This window comes from Anabas testudineus, chromosome 3 (genome assembly GCF_900324465.2).
Source record: "Anabas testudineus chromosome 3, fAnaTes1.2, whole genome shotgun sequence".
Classification (NCBI taxonomy): domain Eukaryota; kingdom Metazoa; phylum Chordata; class Actinopteri; order Anabantiformes; family Anabantidae; genus Anabas; species Anabas testudineus.
Window position 1 is genome coordinate 27,444,224 of NC_046612.1, and position 25,426 is coordinate 27,469,649.

Sequence of the window (25,426 nt, forward strand, 5' to 3'; positions counted from 1 at the left end):
TTGTAGTTACAACCAAGTCTCATGTGATTTACTGTTGTTAGATTTTGTGAGGCTAATCTGTTATGATCTCAGTCTAGTTTACAGTCCCATACTTGAATGTTTTGTTCTACTTCCTGTTTATCGCACGTTCTAGTCTCCGTTAACTTGTACTCATTATCTTGATAAATCCATTTATCTTTTCTAACAGCATCTGGCCTTTTAATTAGGTCCAAAAAATTATCGCACAGTTGGTGTGTGAGCTGTCTGGGAAACAGTTTGCATTTATGTTTCAGTTGTTAATTAGGGACAAAATTAAGAACAGTTCCTACTGCACTGTATCTGTTAATCAAACTCAACTGTGGGAAAAACAGGTTTGAGACACATTTTGTGTCTCAGTGTGAAATTCACAGTGACAACAGGAGTTTACACTTTCACAGAACAAACTGTTTGATGAATCTGTAAAATGACATCTAAATCTAGGTTTTGAAAACCTTGGGCAGTTCCAACAGATATTTCAGCTAAATCTGAGAACACATAGTTCTGCATGTTGTCAGGGGACACATCTGCTGAGAAGACAGACAGGCTGCCTTACCACACGTCAAAAAAATAAATCAAACCCATAGTCAGTTCAGTTTGCTTTCCCTTCCTGCTGCTCACATAAAAAAATCACCTCATTCATCTCCATCACATCGTGTATCAGCACCCACTGGGTGATACTAAGTTAACTTGCCCTGCTGGCCCAAACTGTGAGGCACAAACATTCAGGGAAACTGTGTGCATGTACTTGAGTGTGAAGATTTAAGCAGATTTGTGTCTGTTTATTAGATTTTTTTTGCACAGGAGCACCTTAATAGAAAACACCCACAGTCAGGGCTCTGCACCAACATGGCCTTAATTTAAGTAAATATTCCACCCTGTTTTGTGGAGATAACGTTCAACTAATGTGGGACTGCAAACATGTTTTGGAGGAAATGTAATTCTGCCAGATTGTGTTTTCTATTAATAAAATGAGGAACATTTGCTAGTTAAGTTGACAAGATGCAAAAATGCTGATAGTGGATGCAGCACTACAAATTTCACTAACAACATATTTATTTTTTTAAGTTTTCCAGCAAAAAATCTGAGCTCTCAATATAATATCAGCTTGTAGGAACTACAGCATTATTCAAATGTTTATTATATGTTTAGGTACTAACAACACATGGTTACTGTTATGGAAAGACTGTGGTCTAGTTTAATACCATATAAAACATGTCCACAGTCCACAAGACAGGAAGTTTTCTGACCCATCCATCCCCCCGACTTCCTCCTAACACCCACTGTCTCACTCCTAAAAACACTACACAACTGCAAATTATGAGGTGATATCTTAAAATCTAAAAATAAAAATCTGAAAGTGGACTGGAGGAGTGTTTATTAAAAGTATCCAAAGGCACCCCAGAGTGTTCCTTGAGGACTAGAGGGGAAGCAGCTGTGGCCCCTAGCTCTTTCATCTATAAGTATCCAGCAAATGAAGTTATTTGACACATAGACATACCAACACACACACACAACATAGACTGACATTTAGCCATGGTATTTTTATCCCCATTGACTCCCTATGGGGTTGAATAACCTCTCCACAAACAGCCTGCTGCATCTGCTCTGCTTGCATATGGATTAGAAATGTGTATTTGTATGTATTTGAACATGCTTGGCAGAGTGATGGTGTGAGTATTTGTAGAGTTGTTTTATTGCCATTTTAAGTCACTTGAGAGCCAAGTAGGGATTCATTTGGTCTCAATCACCCACTTAAGACACAGAAAATGACTGACTGAGAACAATGTTTTCAGTCAGGAGAGTGTGACAATGTGATAGCCTTTTTCTAGCCAACATGAAGGAAACAATAACACTCGAGCAGAGTATCTTAATTGCAGATACCACACTACACAGATTTTACTGCACTGCAGCATAAAATCTGACTAAAGTTATCCTACTTTGTAAATATGTATGTGATTCCTGTATAATGCTATTCATACCAGTGATTTCTAGGCCAAACACAAAGTTGGGCAATTAGGTGGCCGGAGTAAGGAGAAACATCACCATTATATGACACAGTGTGAACACGCATGTGTCCTACATCTGAATTACTTCCCAGCAGTTGGAGCTGACTCAAACCTGCATTCTGCTTTTCGGACAAACTAGTTAATGCTTCCACTGTTTCTACAAAACTGGGGCTTCCTGAGAAATATGGGTACTACATTATTTCTATTCTCTGCTTTATATATTTTGAGCCTATGTGCTAACAGTTCCAATACAGAGTTTAGCAAGTTTTCACTTATAAGACGGAGTCAGACCACATCCAATTCCTTGCTTGTCTTGTGCAAACTTGGCCAATAAAGCTGATTCTGATTCTGATTCTGATTATAAACTGAGACTATGTAGCCTGAACTCAACAGTGACTCCTGTGGCAACCAGTGGTAATTACAGAATATTTAATACTAATATGTTAAGTTATTGCAAGTTTGAACTTAGAACACCTATGACCAGGTGATCCTGCCACCTTTTTTTATGAGGAGACCTTTTTTATGTTCTGTCATCAGTATTAAGCTCAAGCTTTAGAGAAACACAAAGAAACATCCACAAATCTCTCCTGCATGAAAATAATTTAGATTTAATTCTCATTCATTAAATCCTTATGTTCTCTCTTGCACTCTAAGCTATGTGCAAACAACCAAAGTGTTCTCTTTCAAAGGGCAATAATGTCAAGTCATCATCTCATGATCATCTGTAATGTTTGATTTATAATCACAAGTAGGTTATAATGCAATTAAAAAAAACAAAAACATAATGTTAACGCGATTCTTTCATTTCAGAGCTTGTTTCATGTGAGTGCTGCACATCCACATTCATAAAGACCACATCCATCTGAGGGAAGTGGTAATTGCAAGCCATGAACAAACCAAACATCTGTGCCTTCACTCACTGTATAAATGTTTGCAATTCTACTCTGCCAACACAATAATAATGCAACAAAACACACAACCCAGCAGGCAGATTAGTCTGCTGAATACAAAGAAGAAAATCTGTACTATAACGCATCCCCATGGGTCACGGGGTCGACCACAAATCACGATTACCCTGGTTCAAATCCCACAGCAGAGCTCTGTTGCATTTTTCTCCCATGCTATCTCTCCACTATGGAAACAAGTCAACTGTGTTTATTGTCCAGAAGGAAATTGAAAGAATCATTCAAATGTATATGTTATAAATTACATTCTGTCATGTTACATGCATCCATCACTAGCACGTTAAAGCTGCAGATGGTTGGTCACTAGGTGCAAAACCAGTGACATTGCCATAAAATTGCAAACACACCAGCATTATAATGACATCTCTAATGTCTTCCTCTGTCATTTAAATCATAAACATCAACAGACTTGGACATTTAATGGGACAAAAACAAATATACTGGTGAGGGTGAATTTGTGTCAAAAATAGTTTTCCTTCCTGAAGCTTGGTTTATGTGTTTGTGTTAAACAAACACCATAGATACAGGCACGCATCCTGTGCCATGGCCTAACACTGCACAACCCACCAGAACAGAAAATCTGATCTGAGACTGAAACTTTTCTACATCCAGTGTTTTGTGCTATTTTGTGCTGTTTTTATCTCTACATTGTCTTATTATCTTCTGTGTCTGCACCTGACATTAAAACAAATTCCTAGTGGCCATTACTGTACCTGTGTGCAAGTGTTTCTGTTTCTGATTTGTCAACCCATTTGGGGGGAAAACCAGTAGGTTCATGTAGCCATGACTGTAAATATTACTTAGGTAGGATAAGGTGACCGCCTCGTCTTTAATGAGATATAATACTTAATTAGTATAGCAAGGTTATTGTTGTCTGATAATTATTTCCAATTAACAGAGGTGTATTTTAAAGCTAAAAGCCATTTTTGTCTGTGAATTGAAATCAACGAATTAAATTATTTCAGTAATGATGATGATTGCCGTAGAACAATCCCAGTGATACGACAGTCTCATTTCACCATAGAAATAAATTACAATAATAATTACTGATGCTTTATAAATCCATGTCGACAGGCATCTGCACTTAAGGCACCAGGGATGTTTTGACATGTTGACAAGAAGAAGCAGGAGTTGAACCACCAGTCCTGAGGTTCATGGACAACCACCCTACCAACTGAGCTACAGTTTCCTTGTTTTCAGCCACTGAATATTTAATTTAGAATCTCCCCGTGGTTAGAGCTTCCCTGCAGAAATCTTATATACTGCTTTATTTAATCTAATGCACTTTGACAGCAGGCTCTCAAAGGAAAATGAACATGAGCACACGTCAAAGAAGCAATTCAACCAAACTGCTCTGTCAAATACAAAACAAGAATGGTAGGCATACCAGTCAAACTACAGGGCTGAGTCCTGTCTCTATTTCTATTTTTCTTCATTTACATTTTTATTCCTTAACAGTTTGTAAAAAGTAAGCTGATTTCAATCATGTGTTGCTGTGTTACTTGTCGAATAATGCAGTTTGGACAGAAAATCAGGGATAGTGTGCAGGACTGACATAAAGGACCCATAATATAATCATTGTAACAAAGTGGCCAAATGGTTTTTCCTGGGAGGAGGCAACACAGCATAAAATCTATGCATGGCCTTTTTTGTTCCAAACACCATGCTAATCCACTCTCCCTCTCTCTCCTCCTACCCTGTTATAAAAGTCACTCATTGATTGATTGTGTGTGTAAAACATCACATCACCACTTGCTCCTCAGCAGCCGGGTTTCCTAAGTGACCAGGGGGAGTTACTGTGGTTACGATGGAGGTGCCTCGTCCATGCTTGGACAGGAAGAATTAAAGCGGACACAGAGAAGCATTTAACAGCCACTAGTCTGTTTGTGTGGCCCTGTTTAAGTGGCAGGGAGGCTAACCGACTGGTAACTTGACCCAGGGTCAAGAAGGAACGGAGGGGAGAAAAGAGGATAACCGACACCTGAAGTTTGAACATTATATTTGATGCTGCTGTTACTTGTAGCCTTGTGGAAGAGACTTTTAAACTGTAATGTTGCATTTTACAGACAGCTTAAACAACTGCTGATTTCTTCTATCAAATATTAAGTGTTAGCTAGCTGTTACCGCAGTTTAACAATGCAGCTATCTCAATGCAGTATTTCATTTCATTATCATTACCTCCAGGCCATTCATATGGTAAATCTGCAGTCATTGAGCTACTGAATCTCAAGGCCATCTCAACAACTCCCTTGGTCAAAATGAAGCAGTTCTGGAGTTTATTGTCCACTGTTCTTAGATACCTGTGCTTCACTGCTGAAGCACCTGCTATTATAAGGGGAAATCTCTGTCATTTTATAAAATCTAAAGAATTAATTTTGAAAGCCTGGACAAATGTACAGTTCCCATGAAAAAGTACGTATACAGTGTCTCCTTTTGAATGTATAGCAGAAAAAAATATGAGAACATATATGTTTAATCCCAAAACAGAAATGTAAGGATTACAATTTGAAGTTAAATATACATACTATACATATATATATATTATACTAAACATATATTAGATGTCTAGGAAGTGCTTCTTGACTGCCATTCACCAGCTGCACAAGATATCAGATTCCATCGGTAAAAACAAGTTTTTATTCTGGTCTCTGCAGAGACACAGTAGCACCATAGTCAATGTACATGGCTGCGGTTTGTCATTGTCATTTGTATGGGTCTCTGTGGTTTTCTTGCTCTCCTGTTATTTTGTGCAGCAGGTGTATGTGTATTCACAGGACATGCTTTAGGGTTAGAGAGAGCTCAGATGAAGTGTGAGTGTGATGAGGCTTAAGGCTTACATTGAAACTGATAAAAAATCCTTCTCAACACAAGATTATACAACATTTAGGTCTATCATAACCTACAGTTCAAAAGATTGTGAATAAATATAATAAATATATATAATAAAATATAAATATAATACAATAAAATATATTTATGTTTGTGGTCATAATGTGAGAAAATGTGGAAAAGATCAAGGGGTATGAATACTTTTACAAGCCATTGTATTTACATAATCCTTTTAGTGGCATTGCACGGAAAACCGTCACGCTACTGTGTTACATACATTCACATGGTCAGACAAGCTTAAGTAAGTAAGAATGTCCAGACTACTATTAGTAAAACGGCACAAAGGCCAGCATCTGTGACGGTATGGAACAGTTCCTATGGCATGGGTGACTTGCATATGTGTGACATGTAGAGTACAGTACATTGAGATTTTAGAGACATGCGTGCTGCTTTTCCGAGTAGAGATTTCAGTCAAGGGATATTTCAGCAGGACAATGCCAGGTCTCATTCAGCACGTGCTATAACAGCGTGCCTCATAGACACGTGTGGTAACAGACATGCTTGCAGTCCAAATCTGTCTCCTCTTGAAAATGAGGAAAGGAGGAAGAAGAAGAGGGACTCACAACTCAGACAACAGTGACCACAGACTGTGGAGCAGCTGAGGTAAAAAAATCCACTTAAAAAAACACTGCAACAATTATAATCCTAAGTTCCTAAATGATTAAAAAGTGTCATTAAAAGAAAACAAGATAAGTAACAGAGGTAACACCTGGTTAACAGGACTTTAAGCCAACTGTTTTGTGTTGCACCCTTCGAAAAAGCTGTGGTTTGTACATACTGTTTAAAATCATTCATACCTTTCCAGATCTTAATATGGTAGATTGTTATACTAAAAAAGGAATTTAATTTGCCTTATTATTGTAATACCATTGGAATACAGGAATTCCACATTACCTTTTTACCTGAAATCCTTTTGAGATTAAATCTAGACAGTGATTCTAGTAGAAGCCATACACCTTACACTGAACCGATTCTAAATGTAATCATTGATCTTGCAGAAAGAAAATAACATGGCATTCTCTAAACAATTAGATTTTGATTTATGGGCAGAAATCTCACAACTTTGGCAGAATTGTTTGCACCATTTTCACAAAGGTGCTATAAAAAGACAATAAAAGAGGACATAGATGTTTTGATTTATTTGCAATGCATGATTTAAATAGGGAGAGGTGTTTCAGTGTGCTATATATCTGCTTGTGTCAGATTTTTTGTTTGTCTCCCTGGCAGGCAATATATACCCCTTTTGTTCCTGAAATGAAGCGGCAAAGCAGACATAACTGGATCTATGCAATATGTTACAAGTTTTAAAAACACCCCTATTTTTAGAGATCTCAGCAGAGCGGTGAAGTATCACAAGAAAGTGTCTATTTGGTTTGGCAACCATCAATCCCTGACAGGGAAATAAGTGTGTCTGTGCTTATATTCTGACAAGAATAGATCCAGTTAAATTCCACGAGAGGTGATAATGTCACACATACGCACACACAATCGCTGGCCCAGGACTGCTGTGTGTATTTCCCCATGTAGAGAAAGGTGAAGAGAGCCAGAATTCCTCCTGACTCAGAACTAACCAGGACCTTTACAATCCTGTGTCCTTCACTGCTTTTTAACCCCATCAGCCCCACACAAACACGCACACACACTGAAATAGGTGAAGTATGGTCAGGAAGTTTGCAGGATTACTCAACCCATTATGGCTTGCAGCTCTGCATGAAATACACATTCTTTGTAGAGATCAGAATTGATCAGATCAATAATATAAGTAATTGCTATGATAGATTCAAGATTTCTCAGTCTGGTCTGGTTAAATGAAAAGATCAACAAGTCCATGAGTATGTCAGAAAATAAATTGGCATTTGCAAGAATCCATCTCTAATGAGTAATTAGAGGTTTTACATTGAGGAACTGAAGCTATCATCACTTCATAAGAAAAAGGAAAGTACACAGCATATGCACAGTAAAGCCTGTTTATTTTTACTGACAGTCTTAGTCACTATGATTGTGTGCTGCTGTACTTAAGTTTCCTGGAATGTTACATGTAGGCTGCAGGCTGTGACTGACTGCTTAGTTCAACACTCATTCTAAATCAGGAAGCTGGTCTATTCTGCATCCTGAAATCTGATGCAAAAGACAGAGAAACATTATTTCCCAGCATATAAGTCTATTTTTCTGCCGCTGCCGTATCGGTAAAAGGATGCCCCCCCTTTTTGAGATGCCTTTGTCTATTTACACTGCACTTTAAAACTCTTTTGCACCAGTTTTAGCAGTTTGATGTTTAATGTGACATAAAACACACACATCAGACACATATGATCATAAAGAATTATAATCACAGGTTCACTTTCCTGCAGAAATGTGTGAGAAGTTGGAGAAGAAATGCTACTTTGATCGATGCAGTGTGCAGCTGTGCAGGAGTTGGAGTAAGACTGGGGTCTGGTTACTCATAATAATAATTTATGTCACTAAGTAACTGACCAAGTGTTTCTGCTGCCTTCATCCTTTGTATTCAAGTTGAAAGTTGCATAATAAAAACAATGTGTCTGGTGCAGTAAATAACGTTACATATTTTATTTAAGTTATTGATTATAAAAAACTACATTATATTGTAATATTACACTTACTAGTAGGCCTATTAATAGTGATTTATCTGCACTAATATGAACGTATAGCTTACATAAAGGTGACTTATATCCATTGCTAAAGGAAATCTGTACACACTGATGGTTGTGAAGCTCTATTGAGTATTGATAAGTTAACATTACCTTTGATATTTCCTTATTATCCTTATCTTCCTGGGAACAACACATCACATGCAGAGAAAGAAATTACAGTCTGTTCATGTAAGTTAGCTGTTATGGTGAATGGTAACAAGCTAAAAAACATCAATATCCTGCAGTAGATAAATTCCTAGCTGATTTCAAATTGTGGCTTTGTTTTTTCTTCAACTCAGCTGCTGCTGCCAGCTCACCGTGTTTGGAACTTGTAATAAGTTATAATAGAGTCATGGGAGACGTTATGATTATTTTTCTAGATCCACTCTGGATACAACCACTGTGGCTAAAATCAGCACACTCAATTGCAACAGTAACACAACACTTTAGCATTATAGTGTTCATTTTTGTGCTGTTGAAGTCTCATTGTCAGCAGTTTGACTGATTTTGTGTGCTTTAGCTGATATATGCACACAGCTCTCTGAGATTATGTAGTTTATAGTGTTTTCCAGTGGTCCATGAAAACCATCTGCAGCTCTTTGAACCACCAGCCTGTTCCTTATGGCTACAGTCTTCATCACCTTCAAGCATGTAGGCCCCACTATAACATCCAGTCATTATTCGCCAGTTTAATGCTACAATAACACTGTGTGATTAATGGGCACGAAGGAGAGATATGACATAATGTGCGCTCATTTCTGCAAATAGTAAGGCCTTCATATGCAGGGCCTTGAGGTTGGCTGAGAAAACTTAAACAATTAAGGGCCTTCAACTTCTCATGCCTAAAATTGAATGTAATATAATGTGCAGCAAATATGTGTGTGAAAGAAAGAAAGAAAATAGAAAGAAAGTAGAATTGCATGTGTATAGATGCATGTGTCAGGATCCTGAAATTGACTTGGCTGTATGTTTCCCTTTGCCATACCTCACTGTGTATTCCAGATGTTTCAGACAGTGGCTGGTATAGAAACACTTGGCTGCAGACATGTGTTCCATAACCAGCAGGTTAAAGCAGCAGCTATGGGCGATGTTGTGCTTCTCGTTCAGTAGCTTTATAAGTAAAGCCAGGCTCGATTCCAAGACAGCCACAGGGGAAAGCGTTAAAACCAGATGTCACAGCTGATCACTCTGCTGCTTGTTGAGCCAATAAGGCACCTTTTAATGTCTTTTGTCAGGAAAGCTTGTGTAATGATTAAACAATGGTCCCAGACACACAAAAACAAACTGGTATTTGGAAACAGTCTGTTCCCATTTATTCAAACCCACTCATGGTGTAAATATAGGTTGGTTGTAATCTAAACTGTAAATGACACAACTTCTCCACATTTAAAGGTGGCTCTGGTAAGTTTGTAGCCACAAAAAAAAAAATCTAAGTGTATTAAAGCATCCACGGCATCTTCTGAAATCTCTTTGTGTGTGATGTAAATTCAGTAATTTTCTGAAGCAGAATTTTTGGTGAAGTATAGCAGTATAAAGACACTTGTGTCTGGAAGGTCGAGTCACTGGTTAATCAGTATTCCTGGTTAGCATTACACCATGAACACAAAAGAACACTCACAGCAACTCAGAACAGGTAATTGAAAAGCATAAGTCAGGGGATGGATATACAAAAAAAAAAAAACAGCACTGAACATCCCCAGTGAAATCCATCATAAAGAAATGATAGGAATATGGCACATGTCTAAATCTGCCTAAAACAGACACTCCACACAAACTGAGTGAACGTGCAAGAAGGAGACTAGTAAGAGAGGCCACTAACACACCGATGACTGTCATGAGCTGCAGGAAGGACTCCATGGCCAGAGATAAGACAAGGTACAGGAGAAGGTTTTCAGGGGTTTTATTAATAACCAAGGTACAGAGAAGTGAGTCTGATGAGGTGCAGGAAATTTGTCAGTGCAGGGTGAGTATGGTGGTTTGGTTGGAAACCGGAAGTGACTTAAAAACCAAGGTGGCCGACCAACAGAGAGCACATGGACAAAATGGAGGACAATGTCTCAACCAAGATGGCCGACCAATGGAGAGCACATGGACAAAAACAAAAGTGTCACACAAGCACCACGAGAATATAGTCCAAACAATAATCCACAGGGCTAAACTCAGAGGTCTAGGGGAATCCAGGTCATACACAAGAAGGCAGTTCAAAGATAAATCCGACAGGCAAAATCCACAACAGAAAGACAGTCCAGGTCAGAACACAGAAGCAGAGGCAGAAACAGAGTAGAGGGGGAACTCACTGAACCAGAGGGGTAGTCGGGAAGCAGGGTCAGGTCAGGCTGGTCCAGTGAGGGGGAATCCAGGGTGCAGGTCAGAGCAGGTGAATCAGGTAGATACAGGGACAGGTCTGGTACTATGAGCAGGGGGAACAACAGGGAATAAACAGAACTCACAGCACCAGGGGGTCAGGCAAAAGACAGGGTCCAGAGCAGGCAGAGTCCAAAAAATCCAAAACGAGTCAGTCCAAGAAAGATGCGGGAAAGTGTCCGGGAGTTGAGAACAGACTATCTGGCAGGGGAAACAGGTGAGCAGGCCGGTATTTATACTGTGGGGAAACCAGGTGTAACCAATCAGGTGAGTGCATGTGATCAGACTGGGAAGAGGAAACAGGAAATTGCCAAAATAAGAGCACGAGGGAAAACAGCAGCAGCAACGAGGCTGGAATCATGACAGATGACTACTCTGAGGGAGTTACAAGCTTCAGCAACTGAGATAGAAGAGACTGTACAAACAACAACTGTTGCCCGGGTTCTTCACCAGTCAAAGCTTTATGGGAGAGTGGCAAGGAGAAAGACACTGTTGAAGAAACCTCATGTTAAATCACAACTTGAGTTCGCCATTAGGCACATGAAAGACTCCATGGTCAAGTGGAAGAGGATTCTTTGGTCTGATGAGACCAAAATGGTGCTTTTTTTGTCCATTAGACAAGACGCTATGTTTGGCACACACCAAACACTGCACATCACCACAAACATATCATTCGCACTGTGAAACACGGTGGTGGCAGCATCATGCTGTGGGGATGCTTCTCGGCAGCTGGCCCTGGAAGGCTCATTAAGGTAGAGGGTAAGATGAATGATGCAAAATACAGGACAATCCGGAGGACAATCTTATTCTGTTGGCAAGACAACTACGGCTACGGTGACTGTTCTGGAGTGGCCGAGTCAATGTCCAGACCTCAATCCAATAGAGAATTTGTGGATGAGCTAATTAAGACCTATCCACACAGATTCCATGCTGTGATTGCAGCCAAAGGTGCATCTACTAAATACTGACCTGAATAGGGGTGGATATGAATGCAAACATTGTGTATTATTTTTTATTAATTGACATTACTTTGTAGAAACCTGTTTTTCACTTTGACTTAATTAGATGTTTCCAAATCCAAAAAGAGACATACAAGAAAAAAAAATGAAGGAAACACAAATAAAACTTTAAAACAACTGACTGACAGTGGAGACATCAAAGACAAACAAACAGATAGAGCTTAAGAAATGCAGCAACGTATAACCAACATGGGTGAGAGGAAGCTAAAGAGAGGTCACTGACCAATATGAGTCAATAAAATACAAATCAAGGTACTTAAAAATGATGCGACCCCACAGTGTCTATGTAAGGATTTATTAGCACAGTTGGAAATGGTCTGCACTTATCTACCTACTGGTACTCAAAACGCTTTACACTGCATCTCATTCACACTCACAAACATACACACACAGTAGACCTGCTATGCAGCTGATGTGACTCACTCGGGGCAAAATGTGGTTCAGCATCATGCCCAAGGACACTTTGGCATGTGACAGAAGGAGCTGGGAATCGAACCGAACTGTCTGTGATGTGTGTGTGGTCTGTGTATCACTGCAGTCACATGAAAACCAGCCAGGCCTGAATTGGTAGTGATTAATCTGCATATTTGCTTTTTATTCTGCCCTCATTTTCATGTTTTTTATTGTGTAGCAGGAAAAAAATGGATTGTTGAAATTAAAGTAGTCTGTAATGAATGCAATAATTAGCTGCATGATAAAAGCATGCAAGCGAGAAGTGCAATAATGAGGTATTAAAGTGATAGATTATTCAGCAGCAGTTCATTTCTGAACTACTAGAGGTTTTTGACTACAATAAAACCCACTGACGTGCAGGACAGAAGCACTAGGAGAGTCTGACTGTGATAAACACCTGTGGCTTTAGACACAATGATGTAGAAAAAGTAAACTCATTTATCAAATGTGGATGTACAAAGATCACAAAGATCTTTTTACATTTTTTATTTTTTATCAGCATCATTTTTCCAATGATATATGATACGCCATGTATGCATATGTCATAGGCTGCACAGTCTCTGCTTATGCAGGTTTACATAATGATGTCAGCATCCCTCCAATGAAATAGTACAGGAAAAGAACACCAATTTGGGAACTGAGAGTTGCATTTCAAAAAAGAGGCTTTTGGAACCGTTTGGGCAAACTATCAGTCGGTCAGTTATTTGATGTTTTCAGTGTTTATGAATTGCCTTGCTACACTATTATAATGTTCTTTAATTATACCGTGCCTGAACATTTTTTAAATGTACAACAAATCAATTCGAGCAATAGATATAGATAGTATTTGGTACAATTCTGGATAGAACTTTACTTCGCAGCTCAGTAATAACTGAGTAATAGTGGGGTACTACTTTTGAAATAACAAGGTTATTGTGGAGTTATATCTAGTTGGTGACAAGGTGATATGGGTACAGTATATCTAAAATTAATTTACACTACAAATTGGTTGTACTGGTAAAGTGTACAAACTTCAACTGTTTGCAATGAACAAATCAAATTAGAACAATTTAAATAGCTCAACACAACTAACTACAAGTGGTTCAACCATATTCTACACAAACACAAAATGCAACTACCACCGACTACAATATTCTTAGATGGAAAATGGAAAAACTATCTCGTGCAGTTCATGATGCACAGCAAATGCAGAATGTGAACCTACCCCCACTAGTAGAGAAGCTATGACCCACATTCTGATTGAGCAGTGCTGCTCACTGGTAGCCCTCTGAGGCCACACACTACCTGCTTTGTCAATACATTAGTACGACAGGACTCACCAGGAAGTAACACACATACAGTGTTAAGGGGTGTGTATGCACTTCTATATGTGTCATGTTACTGGTATCAGCAGTAAGAGTTGCTCTTTTTCAGGATTAGGAAAAAGCGCAGTGTCCAGCTAATGGCCCTGAAATCCACACCTAACGAGCACAATGAAGAGTCAGGAGTGGGAAGAAGGTACAAAGAGCTCACCCTGTGCACTATGAGGGTTGTTGAAGCACACATTATGATGATGGAGGGTTGAATATCAACACACAAGTTGGGACTATTTTTCACTTGACTCTTGGTGAACATACAGTACTGAGCATTGCAGTTTTGGATCTTAACAGTGTTCACACTAGTCAGATTCATCCAAAATGAAGTGAATGAAAAAAAAAAAACTGAGCATTAAGGCCTCTAATGTGAACTAAGCATAAATCAACTGCTTCTAAATGTATGATAACACAAGTTTTTGTCTGGTAACAAAATACCACTTATACTCAACATATTGGTTTAAAACAAGCCCACCGAGCCTGCCTGTGACTGTGAAGACAGCTGCTTTATGGTTGAGAGAGGATGAGAAAGACGAGTGAGGCTAGGCGCTGATGATCAAAAGCCTGGCAGCGAATCTGAGAATTAGCAGCATTAACTCAAAATGTGGAGCAGGGAAAGTGCTGAGATGCTAATGAGATGCAATCAGACAGAGATTTAAACAGCCAGTTTTTTAATAGACCTTTAGTAAATGTCACCTGCTGTCAATATTGCTGTGAAGATCTCCTTACCTTGCAGAAACAGCAATACATCTGACACTTGTGGGAGATTTTACATCACCACTCATTCCGCTCATGACCAGTTGCTATGACAGCACAACAAAAATCAGCCAGTACCTCTACTAGGTCCTTAAAATACATTCAGCTCTGCTATGTGTCTATGTTTTTGCACTCATACAAATCAATGCTTATAATATTTATTAGAACAATACTTCACCCGCTCTGATAGAAAATCTTTTAAAAATCTGTGCAGAAAAAAGAATCCAGTACAGACCTGCAGCTCAGAATGCACACACTGCTTGTATCCCAATATAAGAACATGTTAATGTTTCACATTTCTTTCTGAGCATGATACAAGAGACTGGGAGTATTCAGTGAAATACAATGGAAAGAAAAACTATGTAAACCTTTTGAAATAACCTGTTTATTTTTAAGGGTTCAGTGTCTTGTCCAGGGACCCTTCGACATATGGTTCATGTTTGTGCACACGCCACATAACTGGCTAGGGACATTTGTTGCATGTTGCACACCTTCTTTGTCCATATGTCTCCTGCCTGCCTCTCTACTGTACAACTACTAAACAAAGGATAAGCTGCCAGAAAGAAAAGAAAATCAGTAATGGCACTCAAGGAAAAAGTATGTGAACCCCTGGATTTAATAAGTTCCTGGATATTGTTGATTAGACCTGCACGCTGTTTTTACAAATATGTCCAAAACCAAAAAACTGAAAGACAGCTGCAGTATTATAATGATATTTATTTTCTTACTTAAATATTAGGCTTTGAGTTTTGTCGGTATGGATTTCTAACAGATGCTCCCTAGAACATACCATTTCTGTAGAGTTTCTGTCTCCGTGGGGACCCCTGAGGATATTAAAACATACATCACACAGAGAGCTGTGCAGTCACAGCTATCCATAGCTCACAGGATACAAGAAACATGCACATAAATACATACAGACATGCACTACACTCCACGCCTGGGTGGATTGGTGCTTAAGTGTGTGCAGAATTATAATCTCATCATCATCAATCAATTTGCACAAAGACACATACTGTATATGTATGTTTACAGTTTAAAAAGTAATCTGTTAGAAACTATAATTTCTAAATGATGTTGTTTATGTTATTTATCATTTGGTGACTTTGGTTGATATTGTTTTAATATATATATATTATAGTGAATTTTATCTCATTCAGTATTCATTTAAAATGTAGTTCCCCTCTCCCCCTCACAGTGCTGCTACGCATTGCTGAGGTATAAGTTGTATTTTCCCGTAAAAATAAATTGTTTATATTGGCTTCTTTACTTTTTGCTATTTACTTTACACATCCTTGTGTTGTTTTGACTGCTATTGTAAGTTTTATCTTTCTTCTGAAGTTAGCTTGGCACCTCTGGTACTACAGAGCCGCCATGTGACTAATGTAGCTCTGATATTAGCAGCTGTTCTCAACGTAGATTTTGTTAGTCTTATATATATAGGGGTCTGATGTGCAGGACAGATCAGAAGACAATCTGTGTTGTGTTTAATTGGCTTCTACATGTATGTGTCAATTTTTGTTATTTTGTAGTTTTCTTTTAACACCTTACTTCATGCACCTTTTTCATTTGGCCACCAGGTGGGTCTAGGCTACTTTTATATATTGTTTTTCATGGTTCTTTTAGGGCAAAAGTGTGTGTAGGACACATCCAGTCCAATCCTCACTGTCATCGTTTATATGCCAAACTATCAGCCGCTACATATATGCACTCGTATATTCACACCACAGACCGCAGTGTGGCTCGAGGAATTTGCATCGTCAGCATTTGTGACCCCAAACATAAGCAATGGAGTTAAGCGCCATTAGGTCACAGCCACAGACACTGCCATTAGAACAACCACTCACTAGTCTGTCTGTTTGTGTGTCGCTTAGATGTGGACAGGGTCACTTAGCCATGCAACCTCCTACCACATAACCCTCACATTTTCTTGGTAAAAATATTCTAAGCATCAGGTTCTTTGTAAATGTCATAGATGCATTTGTTAGTGTATTTGTTAACTGACATAATTTCTTTAAAATGCATTGTGTTGTGTAACTTAAAAGTGAGCTACAGGGATTTTCACCATCATTTAGAAAATCTATGAGTTTAAAGCATGATTGTCTCAAGGTGCCTGTAAATGTTCTTCTCTTCTCATATTTACAGCCTGAAAAGTGCTATTTGTATCAGAACTAGGCTCCCCACAGAGAACAGCAATGATGCTGTCAAGACTCCAGGACATAATTTATGCGAAGCAGTGAAAATAAAATATTTTATTTATTTATTAAAATAAAATGTAATTTATTTTTAATCTAAACCTTTTGTGAGCAGCGGTATGGTTTCATGCCCTGTAAGAGCACCACTGATGCCATTTTTGCTTTGAGAATGTTGATGGAAAAGTACAGAGATGGTCAGAAGGAGCTGCATTGTGTCTTTGTAGATTTAGAGAAGGCGTATGACAGGGTGCCGAGGGAGGAGCTGTGGTACTGTATGAGGTCGTCAGGAGTGGCAGAGAAGTACGTCAGAGTAGTTCAGGACATGTATGAGAGAAGTATGACGGTGGTGAGATGTGCTGTAGGTCAGACAGAGGAGTTCAAGGTGGAGGTGGGACTACACCAAGGATCAGCTTTGAGTCCCTTCTTGTTTGCTATGTTGATGGACAGGCTGACAGATGAGGTCAGACAGGAATCTCCCTGGACAATAGGCGTTTGCGAATGACATTGGGATTTGCAGTGAGAGTAGAGAGCAGGTGGATGTTGGAGATGGAGCTGCCAGGCAGGAGGACAAGAGGACGACCAGGACCTGAGGTTGGCTGGTGTGAGTGTAGAAGATGTCCATGATAGAGTGAGGTGGAAAAGGATGATTTGCTGTGGCAACCCCTGATGGAAAAAGCCCAAAGAGAAGTAGTAGTAGTAGTAGATGTTTAATCTAAACCTACAGTACAAAGATGTCAGCCAAATACCAAAAATTATAATTTATGTGTCTGCCCTTGCATCTTTCTGTGGTTACATCTCACTTGGTTGTCATGCCAAATATGCAGCTAATCTTTCAAAAATGCAGGTAAATTCACGAAATTAAACTGGAAGAAAAGCTAAGCTTATCCTGCAGTTTTACTACAAAAAAAAAAACATAATCAAAAAAATCTTCTTTTCCTCATAGAATCTCAGCAGTTAACTCACTCAGTACAATGGATCATCATCAATGAAGATTATTGAGCTCATCACAGAATAAGCCATGCAGCCCACTTCAAAACTTTGTTTGAGGTTTTACGAACAGTCGATTGTGATACATTCACTCCTGTCATTAACAGTTGTTTTAGGGTCTCTGTTGTCAACTGCTCTTGTCTATCTTGGTCTACCGTTCAAAGTGTATTAGTTAGTAAACCAGTGGTTTCTTTTTCTTCTTCAGGACATTCCAAATGGTTGGACTGGTTATTGCCAATATTTAGTTCAGATTGATTTTCCATCTTTCTCACCAAACAGTGTGTGATAATGACATTATCGATTTTAAATTCTGTTCTCAGAACTTTGTCTATACTTAGTATTTGACATTGGCTTTAAGGTCAGATTTTTTGATTAAAGCTCCACCTTTAGGTTTGACCCTGGAATTGCATCATTGGTACCAAAAATAGGAGTGGCCACATTAGCATTTCTCACACCTTGTCTACAGAGCACAAGGAGGGGGGCGCCTGACATTTGCATGACAGGCGACAGATAAGGGACTGATCAGCGCCTGAAAGTTGACTGACAGTCGACTGAAATCAGCGAAAATGAGCCGCTCCATCTGTAGGTTTACAATTGCCTTTTTTTTTCAACCGTAGACAGCTCTTTGGTTTTCATGTTGCTTACACCTCTTAAGTCTGAACAAGCACAGTGTTTTTTAACTGATGAAAAGAGAAAACAGAGATTGTAATAATGGCTATATCCATTAAATCTGCTCTAATCAGTATTAGTTACTTGACTCCAGCTCCAAATCCACTTATCAGATCTGAATCCCTGATCCCAAGGGAAGATATGTCTTAACTGTGTGGTTTTTATTTCACTCAGCATTGCACATCACCCACCCTGTGCTGAAAGGGTGCTGGGCTTTGGCCACATAAAGTGCTCTGTGACATCCATTAAGTCACTCCTTACATACTGTGCTTGCTCATCACTGCAGGGCTGTATTACAGCTGCAAAATCAACACAGTAGAAATAATAATAATCCTACTTTATCATTTTACAAATATCAACTAAATACATTACCCATATGGAAATCCGATGAGTCACAGATAGGTCTGGCTGAGAAAGACATGCAGACATGCATGAAAGAACCAACCGAGGTATATTGACACACTGGATTGGTCAATATCAAAATGCCATATTGTGATGAAATGGAAGGCAGTTTATCCCATGAACATGATGGCAGTCCATACACTTCACATTAAAAAGGATTCTTAGCCACTGTTAGTTGTATGGAATATAGCCTCAGCCAAAGCAAACCACAAGGTCTGTGTACAAGAGACGAGATTAGTGTCAAACCAAAACAGTGCCTCAGCTGTATTTGATTTTAGATGAGAGGATGCACAACAGGAACGGCTATAATTCTGAACAAGTCTGCTTAGCCATCTCAAATCTCTATAAGGTTTACTACTGTATAAGCACCACTGGTCTGCTAATGTGACTCCAACCTTGAGTGGGTCAGCTTAGCCAGGTATCAGCCCATGAACATCAGCAGCCAAAATGTGTGATATGAGGATCACTGCACACTGCAAGTTCAATTTTTGCATACAAAGTTCCACTCACCCCAACCGGTCGAGGCAGATGGCAACCCACTTGCTTTAATAACTGAATTGAATGTGTAAATGTTAAAATTTTTAATTACTTAACTGATGCCCATGGGGAAACTGTCACTGGACAGCTGCACATACATCTCAACATGTGGCCAGTAGGAAACGGGAATCAAACTACCAATCCTGGTGTTCACAGATGACTGCTCTACCGGAGGGTTATGGGTTGTTTCTTACTATCATTACTAGTTTGTCTGCAATACCTGACACAGAACGTTCTTACTTCAGGAGTACTTCAGACTCATCAATCTTAAAACGCAGTCACAATATTGCTCTAAAAAAAGTTGCAGTTCAGAAATGTTCAAATAGGGTGGCCAATGTGGCCAACTAACTCAAATGCGTTCAACTTGTGGAAAATAACAGTAACTGATGCTTTATAGATTAATCTCTAGGGTACCACGATTCACGGTTCACGGTTCGAATATAACTGCATGTCCTACCAAATGAGTGACATGTCCCAGTAACAATTTTGAACCTTTGGTTTCAGCACCAGTAAGTTGCAACAAACTCGTAGTGTGTCAAAATACATATACACCAATAATGAGTTATTTATTATTTAAATGAAATGCTGTAATTAGTCATTCTTGGTATGATTTATATATTTATTTCAGTACTTTCTGCTAAAGGTTTGCACTGTTATAATCACAAGCCTGACCATACACAGTGAAGGAGAATTATCACCACCTTTGTGATCATGATTTATTTTATTATTATTTTTAAGACTATTTAATAGATTTAGCTTATACAAGCTGAAACTAAAGTAGAATGAGAGCTTGGACTAATAATAGAATTCAGCTTTGGGCCGGACACTGCCCTTTGTGCGGAGTTGTTGGATTGGGATAGAATCCGACAGAATGCAGTCCACGTCTCTGTCCTGTTTCACATCCCTCTCTGGGTTACACAAGGCACCATCGATCTACAGCACTGCTCTCATCCATCTTCCCGAATCACCTTTTTAAATCTGATTCAGGGGACGGAAGCTTCCCTTGAAAGCCAGGGGGTGCATAGCTGGGGATTTATGTCATTTGAGGCAGCAAACCTGTATTGTAGCAAGGCCTTAGGGAAACAACAGAATTATTAGTCACTGAATGTCTCAACCCCCTCCACAGCAGGTAAAACACCATCACTGGACTTGATTCCCATAACAGGTCTTTTCTTCATACTCACGTATCCCTACTAATATATCAAGGCTGTGCGATAAAACATGAGTTAAGGCGTTTTCTCTCAGTAAAAACTCTCAGCGTAACACTTCTGCTTCTGTTCTTCTAGACAGGAGATAGTGTTAAAAGAACTAAAGTGAGGAGAGAATAGTGCAGTGAATATAAAACATGCAGAGGAAGGAGAAAGCAGCCTTAGTCAGATGCGGATAGAGAAAGAAACTAAAATATAACTGTTGCTGTGTCATGTTTTCTATTTGTGGCTCAGACCTCTGTGAGATGATGGGAAGAGAACTGGCGTCAGAGCTGTGAAAGCCTGACGTCTCAACATGTTTGACACAGATGGTGGTCACACACAATGCTTTGACATTTTTGACATCAGCTTTGACATTGCATTTATTTAACCAGGCTCTAATCATACCTTAAGAAATTATAACTTTGAGCCCAGTGAGATGCAAGTGAGCCAGCTTTAAGTCAACTCCCTCTCCCCACTGTGACAGTAGGCACACAGAATGCTATTTGACTTGTTTTCATATGCTAACTGCTGTGCTATGAATCAGTCTCTGGGCTTGCTAGAGGCTGATCCAGGAATATTCACATTACAGTCACAGAGTCTGTAAACAACCCCCCCACCCTGGCCCGCCACCCCCTGACACACGTTGGTAAGGTAGGTAGATAGATAGATAGATAGATAGATAGATAGATAGATAGATAGATAGATAGATAGATAGATAGATAGATAGATAGATAGATAGATAGATAGATAGATAGAGCAATCTTTACTTTTACAGTGATTGCATCGACATTGCTTCCTGCACAAAATATGTCATCTGTTTTCCTTCTTTGATATTAGCTTTCTTAATGTTACATCATGTGGAGGGGTTAACACAGAATTTAGCAGACACTGATTCAGTTTTATTAATTAGACTTATTAATACCCATTTCCAACTAAGTTGGGGCACAGTGTAACATGTCAAATGTTAATTTGTTAGTTAGTTGGAACCTTCTGTATATTTGATCGAAAACAGAACAACATATTAAATGTTGTTTTTGTGGACAAAGTAGACATCTTTGGTGAACGAGTATGGTTCATATTATATACATAGAGGCACTAGAGGACAAAGTTGAAAAATGCTGCAGCATAAAACCATTAAGGTCTAGGACATGCTTCCTTCAGAGGACCATGCAACATTCTCTGTGGAGTGGATTTTTTTTTACTTTCCAACACTGTTGTTAAGATATTGGCTCTTGCACCGGCTGTGAGGATGTAATTGGGGAGCCTGAAGGAAGCATGAATCTGCCCTTAGTGGCAGCCCTATTTGCAAACTAGGCTAACATTATTTACACCCAAAGGAGATGATCAGAGCTAGGCAGGGTTTAATTAATATACTACAGTGCCAAAGGAAAAACTAACCAGAGAGGGCAGTTACAGTACCTACTTTGTGCAGTTTGTGCATGTCTTAATGACATGCCATGAAACAGCCATGGTAGCTAAATCAATGCATTCTGCATGCATCTATATCCACTTTGTTTTACTGAGTGCACTTCAGTGACCTGTTGATTGTGTTGTTTGATCTGCGGCCTGCAAAACTACCAAAGAGTTGCAGAGGCAACCTTCATCTCAGCTGGTTGATTGATACAGTGTGTGTGTGTGTTTGTGTGTGTGTTTAATAAGTAAGTGATGAGAAAATATGTCTGACATTTGCATTATCACAGCTTAGTGCTGTGAATTATTTTAAATGACCTCTCAGAGCAACCTGTCCCAAATTTTTTTGCTAACCATTATTATGTTTTATAGAAAACATTTTCAGTCAGAAGAGTATGTGCTAATGCAATACATATTTTGTATTATAAGTATTTGCTTCTTACCATTTACACAAATTAACACCATACGAACAAGATGTTAATAGAAAACAGACAACTTTTGTTGTGTGCTCAGAGTCTGTAGCACTGTAAACACATAAGCTGGATCACGGGCTGCATCTTATCTAGAGCAATTAAAACAAGCTGAACTATATGCTTCCTCCACTTTCACCTGTTGTCTTGATAAATCCAGAGTAACAAGTCCATCTGTGTTGTATCTGTTCTGATGTTTGCAGTCCAGCTCTCGCTGGAGAAACTGTTTTGTCATTTTTTACTCATCATTCAATATTAAGTTAAGTAAAAACGGGGGTTACATTAAACATCTTGTTGTATTTACTTTCCATCACCCTTCCTGGCTCATGAAAATGTGATATTGTGCGATATGTGTGATATTGTCTGTGTCTGACAGCAAGCTGTGTGTGTAATGAACACACACTATGATTTGGGCCACATGAAGCGTCTAGAACAGCCCAGTTAAATATTTCATACAGTCTGGAAAGTAAAGCAGTAAAAGACTGGGATTTATGGAAGGAAGAAGCCCTACATAATGTATTGCTTCATGTGCTGAGCTCTGTTCACATACTGCACAGACACTTACTCAAAAAAACATAATGTCATCCTCAACCTTTGTGCAGTCACAGCCTTGATAAAAGGCTCTGGCACAGAGTAGTGCAACCACAACACTACTGACAAAGAGGGGATTCCAGACAAATCATCCAAGTAGAATCTCTCCAAACAAGGTTTCTGTGTTTTGTTAGGGGTCATTTCTATATTTGTCAGCTGCAATGCTTTCAAAATACTATGTTCTTAACCTGATTTATGTGGATGTGTGTCCAAAGCTGTGCAGAGAGATCATCTTATTAACCACACTCCAGTTCTTTACTCCATGGTGCTGCTTTATTGAATCAAAGAAGAACAAAATCTCGTGTGTGTGTGTGTGTGTGTGTGTGTGTGTGTGTGTGTGTGTGTGTGTGTGTGTGTGTGTGTGTGTGTGTGTGTGTGTGTGTGTGTGTGTGTGTGTGTGTGTGTGCGTGTGCAGTACAATTTGATACAACATACAGAGGCCTAATTTTCTGTGTGGCATAAAAAGTAGAGAATTGCTCTCAGAACAGTTTGTATTTTTGAAGCTTTTTTCTTCAAACTGCAGAGTCAGAAATTACCTTGCTCTCCTCATCAAAGCACACACAACTCTGCAGGAATGCAATATGAGACCCAATCTACTTACAGTGCCAACACCTACGTACAGCACTTTTAAAATACAAGTCTTAAATTCCACTTCCCCTCCAAGCTGAGCCAACGGTTATGAAAGGTTTTGTGACCAACCATTCAAACTGTGTTTTCCTCTTGAAATGCTCTGTGCCAGCATGTGTCGGAAATATAAATCAGCATTGCAGAAAATAGCTCACATTTTTAATTAAACCCCATTTTCTGTTGGAATGGTTAGGCTAAAAAAATTTAGCCTTAAGTCCACCTGTTTGACTTCTGTGGCTTTACGTGACTGCTCACACTTATCTACTTAGTGTTTCTCTTCTTCTGACACTACCATACCTGGGAGCTTGTCAGCAGTTGATATATCAGTTGAGTCAGTCAGCAGGACCAACAGTAATATATAAAGCCACAATATAATGTTTGACGTACGAACGTTTTTAGAGCAGGTATTCCCACTTAATTGGCTTACGGTAATTTTGAGGGGGGTCTTTCAAGGTTGTTACTGGGAATAGCGACTAGAGTCTAGAAGCTGAAACTTCATAAACTTCTGTGTACATGTAAAATCTGTTAAAAGCTGTATTCTTAGGTGACACTCATTCATGTTCTTCATTTTCCATGTTTATTTGTTTTTCTCACAAGCGCTGCCAGAAAGAAATCAGATTGAAGCAGGGAGGAGACATGACATGAGGAGACACACTCCTAAACACAAAAGTTATTATTTCAAAATGTGATATTTGCTTTTAAACTAATAACTGGCCTGTCATGTAAGCATGGCAGAGGGTCTCACCACACAGGCTCACCATGCCTCTGCTATTATAGGAGAATCTTTTCAGCATCAGCATTGTAGCATTTCCACCAAAGATAAAAACAGTCTTTGGAATGATCAGCACTTCACAGAAGTCAGGCAGAAGTCTGGCTTTTTGTTATCACTAATTAGCCTGTGAATTACACATAAAAATGTAAAACTCAATTATTATCAGCATTGTCTGCTTTAAACCCAGCTGAAGAAAGAAGAAGAAATAGAAACAACAGCATTTAGTACTATAATGAAATAACAGCAAGCATTAACAGCAGTTAATGACAATCCAGTGGGAGAAAACACACACTGGTCAAGGAAACCGCAAAGAGTGTGTCCGACCTGGTCATCGTATCTGTAGGTCAGGAACTGATCCTCGGTGGCGTCCTCCATGAAGCTGCCCTGAGGTGAGAGGGCGAACTCTGGCAGGAACACTGCAGTCTGGGAATGACTCTCTGCACACTGACAACACACAGACAAGTTCAGAATCAGAGCACGATCATGAGCCAACTGTGCAACACACACATAAATGTACACTTTAGTGTCTCCACCACTTTCTAGGCTCTGAGGAAGTTGATAACAAAGACAGAAACCTTTCATGTCGTTTGTTGGCATGTCGGCTGTATTGTCAACAGTTAAACATTCATTTATTTTTTGGTTTGGTTTATTTATCAGTTCACAGGGAAGTTGCTCATCAGCTATCTGTTTTATAAGCTACTATACCTCACAAACATCTGTCATTGCTGCTATAATTTTCACTGTCAGTCCCATCTGCTTTGTGTAGGAGCACCTCCTCCCACAGAACGTCAACCTCACTGCCATCCAAAGCATTTGATATGAAACCTTTTTAAAATGAATAAATTAATGAAAGCACTCTGGGCACAGTGAATTCCATGTGTGCAGGGTGCAGTCAGAGAGGAGGCCAAATTGTTCCTGTTGGTGTGAGTGGATGATTGTCTGCCAGCAGCCACACTCTGTATCTCTTGTGCAAGATGTTTGTGAATGGTTTATTGACAACCACATAAAGCACCTGTAGCATTGCCTATTACTGGCAACTATTAATGGCTCTTCGCCATATGGCCAAATGGTAAAAGGAAAAGAAGTGATTGCTATTCATTAAT

The 25,426-nt window shown here is 39.2% G+C and overlaps 1 protein-coding gene across 1 annotated transcript in view; it reads right to left on the reverse strand.

The window, feature by feature from the left end:
- adamtsl3 (ADAMTS-like 3) overlaps positions 1 to 25,426 on the reverse strand; it is a 175,798-nt gene that overhangs the window by 122,811 nt on the left and 27,561 nt on the right. Inside the window, exon 3 of the mRNA XM_026378845.2 lies at positions 24,648 to 24,767. Coding sequence (XP_026234630.1) covers positions 24,648 to 24,767 — 120 coding nt within the window. The remainder of the gene's footprint in view (positions 1 to 24,647; positions 24,768 to 25,426) is intronic.